Source organism: Colletotrichum aenigma, assembly GCF_013390185.1.
Source record: "Colletotrichum aenigma strain Cg56 chromosome Unknown KSG_Cg56_contig09, whole genome shotgun sequence".
NCBI classification, from domain to species: domain Eukaryota; kingdom Fungi; phylum Ascomycota; class Sordariomycetes; order Glomerellales; family Glomerellaceae; genus Colletotrichum; species Colletotrichum aenigma.
The window spans coordinates 1,620,599-1,632,679 of NW_023500915.1; the positions used below are offsets into that span (position 1 = coordinate 1,620,599).

The window sequence follows — 12,081 nt, forward strand, 5'->3', positions numbered from 1 at the left end:
CCGGTGCTTCAGGTTGAGCGAAGTCTAATACATACCAAACGAGATCCTCATACGACGAGGACGACGAAGGACGACCAAAAAGGACGACAATAAGGACAGCAGAAGTGACAACGGCAACATGACGTCAAAACCGAGGAGAGTCTCAGGCCGTAGTTTCGTTCCAGACCTTGTTGTGAAGTGAGAGGACCTTGCAATCACAACATCAGGCACCCGAGCAAAGAGGTCCACGAGAATCCAGCCAACCACTGTATACATCGACAACACAGCACCCTAAAGGCCTCCAACACCTCAAAACTACCATGTACACACACTAAGCATCACATACATCTACCTCTCCCCATCTCCGCCCTCCTACCCGTCAACTCTTCTGCCAACACCATTCTCTTCCCTCTCGCGTGGTAAATAAACACGCGAAATCATCATGAGCAAACAAGAAAAGAGTATCCAAACCCCACCTCCCTCCCTTCCACTCAAACAAAGAAACTTTTTTTTGGTCGTCAGAAGAATATCCCCCTAAACATGCATACCTAGACCGGAAAAGCCCTCTCACAAGATACTGAAGAAGGAGAAAAGCAAAGGAAATGTTAAACGGCGGGAACTAGTCTAGGCATATCGTGTGGTCATGATGAGGTAGAAAGAAAAAAAAGAAAAACAGAAAATCGGGGGAAGGGTCAATGGCCCTTTCCCTCTGAAGGAATGTCTAGGTAAACTAGGACCAGAAATCAACGTAATGGGGTCATAAGCTGGAAGGAAAAAACTACTAACCATGAAATGTATAGACGCTCCAGACCGAAAATCCAAAACCAATACCAAAGGGAACCTAAAAAAAACTGTGCGAGATTGGACCTCCGATTCACCAACGCCCCATCTGTCGGGGTTGAGCACGAAGGAAACAACTGAAATTACCCGTGAAAACGCCAGACGCTTGGAGAAGTAATGGTAGCTGATAGGAAACCCAAGAGAGGGGGAAGTGGCAGGGGCTTCGACGTGGGCAATGGGAGGAACTTCTTGAATTCGAGAAAAAGGTGTAGAGGTTGTAGAACCAAGGGACCTTGCGCTGTCTCCCCCTCCTAACTCATGATCCGCCAGACCGTCCTTTCCTCTCCTGCTATCAAATGCTTGCGAGCGTGTTGGAACAAGAAAAAGGGGGGTTGTGGCGAAAACCTCGGTAACAGAGTCCCTCCCAAACAAAGTGCACCTCAACGCGGATCAATAGCGCCCGAGTCCTAGCAATACCATAAGCATATAGAGTTCATCAGCGCTCATCGCTTTTTGAAATTCCTCCAGCCCCTGTGCCCCCGTCCAGCCGTCCGACGAGAAGAGGGTATAGCGCGACCAGAAAAGCCGACATTGAGAATTACAAGGATTATGGAGAAGGCGTTACGGGGAACGAAGGAACCAAAGTGGTAGATAGTTGCCCATAATCCTATTGCGAGTAGTACACCATTCCGGGTGCGGGTTGCTGGTAGTAGAAACCATCCGGGCTTGGCGTGATTCCGCCCATGCCACCAACACCGGGTCCGAATTGCGGGGGAGGCTGCTGGTAGCCCTGATAGGTGTTCATGGGCGGAAGCTGAGCCGCATCGTAATAGTAAACCATACCGTTGACCTCCTGGGCGACCAAGTTGGGTCCTCCCGGGGCCTGTCCGTTTGCTTGAGCGCCCGCGGGATCGACCTGGCCTTGTTGAGGGAAGCCAGGGCCCTGGGGCGGCTGTCCGGGGGGAACAAAAGACGGCGCCGCAGCCGCCGGTCCCATGTTGTTACCATTGTACTGTCCGGGATAAAAGTACGGTTGTTGATGCTGCATCATGGGGTAAGGCTGGTTGTAGAAGTTCTGTTGCGGAGGCGGGTAGTTGGGCTGGAAAGGAGCAGCGTGGATCGCCCTCTCGGGGATCTGAGACAAAGGCGTGCCAGTTGAGTGCTGCGTGGGGTACGACGGTTGTCGTGAGTGGGCTTCCTGAGGTAGGCCGTTAGACACCTGGACAGGAACCTGCTGGTGGAAAGCCTGCTGGAAAGCTTGCGGGCCTTGGTTGAGGGTCGGCGATTCAATGTTTGTGACAGATACTGCCTTTTGCGGGCGAGGCTGATGCATAGGAATCTGGCTTGGCCGGTTCTCCTGGAATGCAGGCTTCTGAGGCAACGGGTGGGTTTGTGGCTGCGGCAAGTCGTTGATGGACGTCTCATTCGGGTGCATAGCGTGCATTGGCTGCATGGGCATGCCATCCTGCCCAACAAACGGCTGATTAGGAACGAAGGGTTGGTGAGGGTGGCTCGCGGGCGGCAGCCTGACAACAGGTCTGGAATTTTCGACTGGCACAGGAGCTCTCGACATGACAGAGCCTGTGGGCGAGAAGAGGTATTCACGACCATCAGGTGCCAACGAGGAGCGACGGCTCAGAGCAATGCTCGGAGAATAGGCGCTGCCGTAGTAGCTTCCGCCAAAAACGCTGGTCCGTCTAGAAAACCCTCCCATCGAACCAAGGCCGGAGCGAGGCTTGCCCCGGGTCCGCTGCTGGTTCGGCCGCATGGCACGGGGAATGAAGATGAAGGATCGGTCGACGGCGGGGAAGATGTACTTGGGCGGGTTGTCGGGCAGGGAGATGCGGACTGGCTTGTCGCGACGCAGAGGCGGGCGGTGGTCTGGAAGTTTGGTGTATTGTTTGACTGGCATGCTAAACGCAGCAGGACCTTTCCCGGTGACGGGAAGGGACACCCTCACCTGCACGTTGCCGATGTGTCGCTCGGTGGACAGAGTCCTGTTGATGGGGGTCGGGTTGGACGGGCATGTCGGGATGAAGCCGTTGCCGTTGGCCGGTCCCTCTTCCTCGGGCAGATGCCTTGGTTGTCTCGAGGGCAGCGGGTCGGCGACGGTCTCATGCATATCATGTGCCCATTGACCACTGGTCAGAGGATCGGTCGGACTGTGCAATTGACTGAGCGGGTTAGCCGAGAGATGACGAGATGACTCTTTCTGGGAAGCATACTTCATGGGAGCGTAGGGGCCTCCGATGCCTCCACCACGGCCACGTCCACGACCTCTGCCAAAAGGCCGGAAGCCATTAGCAGAAGGACCGGCATGGCGATGATCGTGCATGAAGAAGGCCCCCCTGTTGGGAACGAAGGCGGGGTCTTCGTCCCTTTTCTTCTTGTATTCCTCGTGCTCCCGGCGACGACGCTCGCCGACGGGCTCCGCGGGGCGGGACGAGTTGGAGCTCACGACAAGAGGAGCGGAAGACTTGGGCGGCGATGCAGCGGGGTCGTCGAGCTGGAGCTCTTGCACAGGCTCGGGACGGTCGCTGACGGAAAGGCCCTGAAGCATGGCATCGGCATCGGATACAGATTTGTTGTTCGCGGGCGCCGAGGGGTCCCGGGCAGCATGCTTCGCGGCTCCATTTCCTGCAGACTTCCTTGCGTTCGGGGTGATGGGGGAGGCCTCGTCGATGTTGCTAGTATCGCTATCGTTGCCGTGATCGTGGTCGTCACTAATGATGGAACCCTCGGTCATGGAGTCGTCATCGAGGTCGAGCTGATCAGGACCACCTTCTCCATCTTCCTCATCCTCGATGCGTCGTCGATGACCAATCTTTCTGCGTCGGGGGGCCGCCATGTTTTCGGTAGCTCTCGTAGAGCTATCTGGACCTTTCGGATGTTGACTCGGCGGTAGGTTGATGCTCAGGTTGACGAGCAGGACAGGCTCGAGGAGCGGAGGAAGCGGCGGAAAGATGTCGAGGGAATCATGCGATGCTTGCCAGATAACGGTTGATGAATGGAAGACGGGGGAAAAGCAAGTACCGCCCTGCGGTTGGCGAAGAATTCGGGCGATGGGCAAACAGACGGCCAAGAGGGCGTATTAAAAATAAAATACAACAGCAGGCGGGCGTTGGGCAGTGCGGCGGCGTCGGCTTCGGGAGAAGCAGAAGCAACAGCAACACAGCTTCTTGTCGGACAGATTTCTCTGCAACCAAAGAGCAGAGCAAAGCAGAGCAGAGCAGGGTAGCGGCAGAGTGTATAAAAAAACCGCAATGCAGTGCAGCAGGGGCGGAGCTCTACCCGAATGGTCTCCTCGAACCTCTCTGCTTCTAATGAAAGAGCAGACGAAGGGTGGAAGTCTAAAAGGAGGAGAGGAGGAGAAGGGTTTGGGTGCGAGGAGGAATCGCAGGGGTGGAGTTGGTGGTGATGATAGAAGGGAGAGAGGAAATTCGGCCAGAGACGACGACAAGAAGCAGAGCAGGCAAGACGGGCTGGACAGACAGGCAGAGGCCAGTAGCAGGGCCAAAGCAACGCAAACTTGAGGGGCCTCAACTGGCTGTGCTGTACTCTGCTAGGTACCTGGGCAGTCAAGGTACGGTGCGGTAGTGTAGCTGGACCTCTGCTAGGGTAAGGGGGCCCAGAGGTACCTGCCTGCCTACCCACCTGAGGGAATCGGTGCGATGGGTGCCCGTGGAAAATGTGGACGGACTACGGGTACGGGTGTGGTCCGGGCAGGTTCCCGTCCCCCAGTCTCCAGTTCACTTCAGCTAAACGGTGCGCTATGTTAGACGGTGGATGGTGGACGGACACAGCTAACAGGAACATGCACCTCCAACGTTGGTCTTTATTTTTATTTAGGTGCTGTCATCCATCCTCGGCTGGCCTGTCTGGTCCGGGTGTTCTTGGGACACACCTTTGCGTATCAGTCCCTCAGCAACCAGCAGCAATGGAACTGAGGGGAGGCACGCTGCTGCAGCTGCTGCTTCTGCTGTTTTCTGTTGTTGCTGCTGCTGCTGCAGCTGCTCATGTTGCGTTGGCTGTGCTTCCGTAAGCCGGCCGGCCGTTTGGCTGGCTGGCCGGCAACTGCACACTCGTCACTCGTGTTCCCCCAAACCCCCATTCGCTGTCATGCCCCTCAGCCAGTAGGATGCTTCCCTTGGGACCGGCGTGCCGGAAGTGCCACGCTGTTTTGGGCCCGACCTTGGGGCCTGGCCCAGCCTGGGCTGTGACTCCCAGAGTCCCTCTCTTGCTGCTGGTTTTCTGGAGCTTCTTCGCCCACCTCACCGAAATCCCACCTCATTACCCAAGCTCGGGGCCTTGTCAAACCATCCATGCCACTTCGTCTCCAAGAATAACCTCTCCACCAATCCACGACCGTCACGGAGCTGAACAGGACCCGCTTTTGCTTTTTTGTTTCGAAGAGTCCAGAGTCTCGTCTCCGGTCCGGACGTAACCTCTTCAACTGGCATGTTTCCATCCTTACATGCACCGTCCTGATCACGTTACCCGTGGGCCATTTTCGTTAACATGTGTACAGCGCCTACACGCAACATGTGAAAAAAGGTCATGGTGGAATTCCGCAATAGCCCAGAAATCCCAGTGCTCTGGGTCAATGGAATCATAGACCCAGACTGTGCTTCACAACTCGTCTGACACTCCGGACCCGCCTAGGGCGATGTGCCGGCTCACCGTTTCAAGTCCCTCGACGCTGGGACAGCCCCGGATCTGCCTGCGCTCGCATCGAACCTTACTGGCCCTGCCAACCATGTGCCCCCTCGAAACCCAGGATGGGATGACAACTGGTGGCCCGGAACAGGGCAAACTTAGACCCCCGCCAAGAGCGAGGGAGTCTGGCTGAGTGGTTCAGTTCAGCTTATCTTCATGAACGGTCAGCCTCTATGCAATACAGGAACCAACCACGGACGCCGGTTGGACGACTGGCTTGCTGTCCGAGCCGGTCTTTACATATCGGCTCCGTATCCTCTCCGTCATCTTGATGGCGAGTGATCTCTCCCTCTTGAAGTACTACTGTCAATAGGTGGTCGACCCTGGTCTCAGAGTCTTCAAACTTGGATTTCACTCTCAGTATGTTCGACTCCGAAGACTCCGAATCTGTACTATGAAGGAGCACAGTTGGCTGATGTTAGACCAGGTGATACTTGGCCAAGACCAGAGGTGGAAAGAAACGACCGGTCACGCATTCGAAGTCCCATGACGCCCAGGAAGCTCTGGTTTCCTGCCATGTCTTCATTTGTCGAAACTTACCGTGTCTTCCCTCGTCGACGGTGCCTTTCCTGGACAAGAAAACAGCCTATCACGTCTTGCGGTCCCAAGGTGCCTGTCAATCTTGGGTTCGTGACTTGAATAACTTCAACTCTATCCAACGCAACCCTGATGGACCAAATCTGCTTCAAGCGGCAGCCTTCCACCTCTGCGGCACACGCTGACCAAGCGTACGAGGTCTATAGGCAGAAACAGTTCTGTTCTTTCCGTAGCCACTCGTCATAGCGAAGACTCTAAGGTCGAGTGGTCTACGCCTGGTGATCCCAGAAAGCCCTAGCTCGAAATGCTATACGTTCGAGCCTCGGTGAGAGGGTAAAATATCACCAACCCCCCCTTTTTTTTTCGCATTTCATGCCTTGAGGACCTTGTGGGCAATGCTATGTCCCAAGGAAACATCTTTCAGGCATTTGTCAGTTACCCATTTCATGTGCATCGTCTTCTTTCATCCTCGTACCTGGTTTCTTGTATGTGGTTGACGAATGGGCTTGGCCAAGTATGTAGCTGTTGGGTGGTCGTGTACTTTGGCAGGTAAGTAAGCAGACAGAGATCACGGACAAGACGTAGCGAGATAGTGTCGAAAGTTCATGTGTTAATTTGAATCGTTTATTGCTGCTTTATTCATAAGTCATATTCCGCCATACGTTTCTTCCATCTCAACGTCAACACCGTATGTTGTTTACCACCTTCTGTTGATTGTCTCAATCTTGCTGGGCCCGGTTGCCGAGCCCGATGGCGGAGTCAGGTTCTGTGTCTTCTCAATCTTCGGGACACATCCAAAGCGAGTGTTTCCCTGGTCCCAGATCTGCAGCAAAGTCAGCACCGCCACCTCATCACATGGTTCGTAAACAGAAGCAACTCACAGCATAGATGGACTTCAAGAATGCGTCACCAAGAATGTCAAAGTCGTTTGACCCTCTTGACTGCACACCGCCATACCACCATCCGTTCTCAGCAGGCGCAAACGCCAAGTCCTCCTTCTGAATCACAAACTCCTTGTCCCCAACGGCGACCTTGAACTCAGGCAGGTCGTCCGCCTTGGTGCTCGTCGGGAAGACGTACCCCTGCTGCTGGTCGTCGTACTTGGACCCGGGGATCGCGGCGTACAGCGCCTCGCACACGTCATCCGCGACGAGCGCCAGCGTCGTGCCCGTGTCGGCGATGGCCTTGTTCCCGCTCTTGCCGACCGCCTTCCCGTTCACGCTCGCGCTGCCGGACTCGAACATCCAAAACCCCTGTGAGCTGTCAATCTCGGTCCAGTGGATCTCCTCGCCGGACGCCGAGACGAGGTCCGTGTCGATCCAGCCGAACGTGTAGAACGACTTGGGGTTACCCTCGTCGCGCTCGCTGTAGAAGGCTGAGGTGAAGAGCTCCGCGCCCGAGGGGACGTCCTTCTGCGCAATCATGTTGTCGACGGGCGTCTTCTGCGGGTCGCGGATATTGCCGTCGCGCTGCACCGTGTTGATGGAGCTGAAGGCCAGCCCGAGCAGGCCGTCGCCGGTGCCCTGGGAGAACTGCGGCGCGAGCTGCTGCGCGAGCTCGACGACCTGGTTCTCGACCGTCAGCCCGCCGAGGACGAGATTGTCGGTGCCGCAGTCGCCCGAGGCGGAGCTGCCGTCGCCGTACGAGATCTTCCACGAGAGGTCGTCGAGTTTCTTGAACGTGGAGGACTTGGAGGCGTCGAAGATGTTGTGGTTGGATTGGAGGGAGCTGCTGAGTTCAGTTGAGAAGACCTATCGGCCGTGTTAGTGATTGCTATGGCGGCAGTGGTCATTCGGGAAGGATACCCAAAGGTCAGAGGAGCCGGTGTCAAAGTCCAGCTTGAACTTCTGCGGCGGCGTGCCGATGGACACCTCGCAGAGGTACATGGAGTCGTACTGCTGGTCCTCCGCCGTGACCTCCCCGCTCTGTTCACCAGAGTCGGTCTTCTTCACCAAAAAGCTCTTCAAGGAGACACGGCCGCCGAGAGGGGCATTGAAGCCCGGGGCAGCAAGACCCCTTTGCGCCATCCTCTTAGTCTGGACATAGGGGCCAGCTTTGGTGGGCTCGAACTTGTATTTGTTGAGCAAGTGAACGTACGACTTGGTGCCATGGCGCTGGTAGTTCTTGTTCAAGGCGGCGGGGATCTTGGCGAGGCCCTTGTCCAGCTTGAACTTTGCCTGGGTTTGCAGGAATGCCTCCATCGTGTTCATGTATGAAGCTGTGGTCAAGGAAGGAGCTGGTTGCACTAGTTTGAGTCGGTGGACAGTAGGATGAATTGAGTTGAGTTTGAAGGTTGTTTGCGAAACAAGCTCGCTCTTTGGGTTGAGCTGGCGTTTAAATACCTGCCCGTTTGGGTAAGAAGCAAGTACCGCGATCACTGATCGGAATGTCGGCACCTTCAGAACCTGGTCGGGCTGAAGTGAGTCGTGAGAGGGGGTTACGGGCGCGTAGGTGGAAAACCTGCTTTGCTCTAGATGTGATCTGTCGGTAGATAAGGAAGATAAATATCACCAAGGGGTGTTGGCGCAGCAATCATGCGGTGGCCTGCCCGGGACTTATAAAACGGCAGGGCTAACGTTTCGCTGACGACTGCTCAGCTGAAGTGACGGGTTGGGTGTCTTCTGTCATGAGAGAGAGAGCTCATGCCGGCATTGAAGTGTGACAGTTCAGAACAAGGCACGGGAGGTGGGGCGGTGCAACCGCAGGCTTGAAACGGAGCTTTCGTGACAACGCGCATTCGGACCTTTCGCCCGTGCTCAGAGCTCCCATGGGGATAGGGGGGAAAAGGGAAGAAGTCTGGCCCTCGGTCCAGCCCGATGAGGCAGTTGGTTAGGGTACAAAATGGCCCGGTGGAGCTGGACTGAGTCGTCGATGAACAAGTGGTTCAAAATGAACGCGAAAGAGGGGGAAACGTTATGGAAACACCAGAGCGATTTGGACTTGTCACAGTCGCTCTACTTTGGAGATGCCCCGCGGGAACTTCGGCCACCTGAACTTTCAAGCAGCCTACCTCAATACGCGCCGGTCAAACCAGCTGCCGTGATTCAGAAGGGGATTGGCACATGCAAATCAGAGACGGCTCGTGAGCCAAAACTGTTACTGCTTGACGACGAGCTTGGTCTGATGAACAAATCGGCCGGGAGATGAGGTCTTCCCCGCCTACAGAATGATGTAACGGACGCCGCACGGTGGTTCCGGGGCAGGGATTAGCTTAGCGGGCCATGTCCCGTCTTGGCGCCGATCGACTCCAGATTCCTGGATACCCTGCCAAGCACGATGCAAGGAGACGAGGCCTCCTGATTGTTCTGCAATCGCTGGACCTGAACTTGGCATTGTGATGTCGTCAGGGTTCTTTTTCTGGATCCATGCTCGATGTTCCATCCGGATATAACATCTCGGCAATACACATATGCCCCAAAGATAGGCGTTCATCTCGAATCAGAAGATGGCGATTCAACATGGCAGTGGTTGCTATCAAGGCCGAAGTTCGCATGATTGGTTCGATGAACCGCCCATAGTAGGCTGCTCTGATCATATCATGATATCATGCGCCTCCTGGACTCATAAATCGACAAGAGCTTAGAACGCAAGCTTGTTATGCGGCACTGAGCCGTACCTTGCCAAAAGTGAAGCCGCGAACACCATTGCTGATCCAGCAAGACTCACCGTGGACAAGACTGTCGGCCTTGACCTCTTCTTCAGCACCCAGGTTCCTGAGCACGTAGTCAGCAGGCAGGCGCGAATGACGTGATATGTCAGGATATTCACCTTTCAAGAGCCCATCTGCGAGTGGTTCCATCTTGACCACCGCTCCCGCCATCGGGATTGAACTTGGCAGATACCGGAGGTGTCACCCACCTACCGTTCCTCCAAAACCAGGGAGTAGTCAAGCTGCCCTCCATGATCGTGCCATCTCTGGAGTTGACCAGCAGGACTTCCTTTCGGTCCGTCGGCGCAATGCTCGCACGATCCCGAGCAGTGTCGTACATGGCCCTCTTGGTAGTCTTGAAGTGGGTGTACTCCGATTGAGATGTCTCGGTGTCATCTACTACGACCTCCATAAGAGGTTCCTCAGAGGGATCGCTGGTCTCCTTCGAGCTTCCAGGTGGTGGGAGTCTCTCGGGAAAGAGGTTTTGCAACGGCACCGGGGGCACTGGTGATGCTTCACAGCTAAGCTTCCCGTCCGAGGTAAGCAGGACCTTGACTCTCAGTGGGCTTTCCTTGCCATGCTGAGCCAAGAAGGTCTCGACGGCGTCTGCGAGATTCCGCAGACCGGTCTCGCCGGCGATAGCCTCAACGGCAGGAGTCCAGTTCCAATGTGTTGCGGCTCTAAGCATCCGATCCCGGTGGAGGTCGAGCATGTAGTACGGGGAGGTCATCTTGGCGTTCCACCCCGCATTAGCCAAACGCCTCTTTGGGACGCCCAGCAATCCGGGGTCGAAACGGAGCGACGTGAAAAGCTCAAATTGATTGGCCATATTTGCGACTGTCTGTAAGCTGTTGACTCAAGGTGTGCGGTGCGATGTAGGATGGTCGATGATTGTCAGATCGGCGATCTTGACGAGAAGGCAGATTTGAAGGAGAGACGCAGAAGTAAAAGAGCCACTCTGATTGATGTAGGTAAGTTTGCCGATGCAACAAGTGCTGTGACCGGGCTTTGACTTTAGACGGCGACGGTGGTCAAGGTCAGCCAGAAGCACTCTGAGTCTTCTCGCTTGCAGCACGGAAGTCGCTCATGAGACGGCACTAACAATTTTGCGAGTTGCAGTGTAGGTTACATAAGCACACTTTCTCACTGCCTTCCATCTCCACTGGTCACTTTCAACTACCCATCTAATCATTTTGTTGATACTCATGGGGATGAACACAACTTCATGGTTCAAGACATATGTTTAATGCATATTTTCCGTTAGCAGCTTGAGATAGATTGTTAAGATCAACTCTTATCTTGGCCACCCGAGACTTCAAATTTCATCAGCCCAGCTAGTAACCTCCTTATCACTGAATGCCTGTAGTCCCAATTGTATATGAACAAAGTGCGGAACCCAATGGTCTGGAGAATCTCCTAGTTTGATGTGATGATCAACATGAAAATTTTCAAAAAACGTTTTGATTAGCACAGTAATTCGGAGGGTGCTGATAAACGACTGGAGCGAGGGCTCGCGCCGAGGTATTTCTGGAGATGCTCTTCAAGGAATACGCGCTGGATGTTACGGCTCTGCCACATGATGAGTACCTTATTTCAAGCCTTTTTCATTCTGGACAACCACACATTACCCAGAAGAAGCAAGCATCTCTTCAGAACCAATGTCTATAGACATCTTCTCAATGAAACACTCCGAAGGCCATTCTGCGCCAGCACAAGTAAGACAATTTCAAAGTCTCGAGCTGGAAACGACCCCTCCATGTCTCTTGACGCTAGGTCATGCCGAACTGGCTAATTGTCGCTGAGGAAAGAAGTCATATCCAACTAGCCGTATGTAGCTGCGAGTCTCTTACTCGTGTAATTTGCACGATGCGTAGCCAATCCATCTTCAGAAGATTTGTACACACCACAAGTTTTTAAGGAGCACAGAAGCAGTGTACAGAGTTTTTCTAGCAATGAAGACTTCCATCGAATGCTTTTCTGAAGGACGCCAGGCTAGTGAACCCAAAATGAGAATACAGGAGAATATGACGACATGGTACTCCAGCCAGATCCCTGGCGATTGAAGCTCTCGCATTTGTCTGGGAGATCGTTCCTACTGTGTAAATGCCCAACGATTCCACAAGTCTTCAATTGATTCGATTTGAGGGCGCAATACGGGTGCACATCAAAATTTCGCAAGCTTCAGCAAAAGACAGCAGCTTATTAATGAAGACAGTAAACAACAAAAATCGTCAGCCCAGACCACGAAAGCGAAAGGCACCCTGCTGGCTGACCAACATATCTTTGCGACCTGGAGCGCCAGGGCCCTCACTGGTTACGTAGTTTGCAGGCTCATAGGCGGCCCTCCCTTGCCAACCCCACTCTTCAATCGCCTGAGGCCAAGCTGATTTGGTCAATGACAGTTGCTCGACCCAGAAGAC

At 54.4% G+C, this 12,081-nt stretch overlaps 3 protein-coding genes across 3 annotated transcripts; all 3 read right to left on the reverse strand.

Moving 5' to 3' along the window:
* Positions 1–1,426: 1,426 nt before the first annotated feature.
* On the reverse strand, positions 1,427–3,607 carry CGCA056_v013120 (uncharacterized protein; the record flags this gene model as incomplete). The annotated part of the gene is made up of 2 exons (XM_037328364.1): positions 1,427–2,921; positions 2,985–3,607. The coding sequence occupies 2 exons, from the start codon at positions 3,605–3,607 to the stop codon at positions 1,427–1,429; spliced, it is 2,118 nt and encodes a 705-aa protein (XP_037172830.1).
* Positions 3,608–6,709: 3,102 nt separating this feature from the next.
* On the reverse strand, positions 6,710–8,213 carry pepA (Aspergillopepsin-1; the record flags this gene model as incomplete). The annotated part of the gene is made up of 3 exons (XM_037328365.1): positions 6,710–6,835; positions 6,894–7,763; positions 7,818–8,213. The coding sequence occupies 3 exons, from the start codon at positions 8,211–8,213 to the stop codon at positions 6,710–6,712; spliced, it is 1,392 nt and encodes a 463-aa protein (XP_037172831.1).
* Positions 8,214–9,607: 1,394 nt separating this feature from the next.
* Positions 9,608–10,490, reverse strand: CGCA056_v013122 (uncharacterized protein; the record flags this gene model as incomplete). Its single annotated transcript, XM_037328366.1, has 2 exons — positions 9,608–9,725; positions 9,781–10,490. The coding sequence occupies 2 exons, from the start codon at positions 10,488–10,490 to the stop codon at positions 9,608–9,610; spliced, it is 828 nt and encodes a 275-aa protein (XP_037173406.1).
* Positions 10,491–12,081: the final 1,591 nt, after the last annotated feature.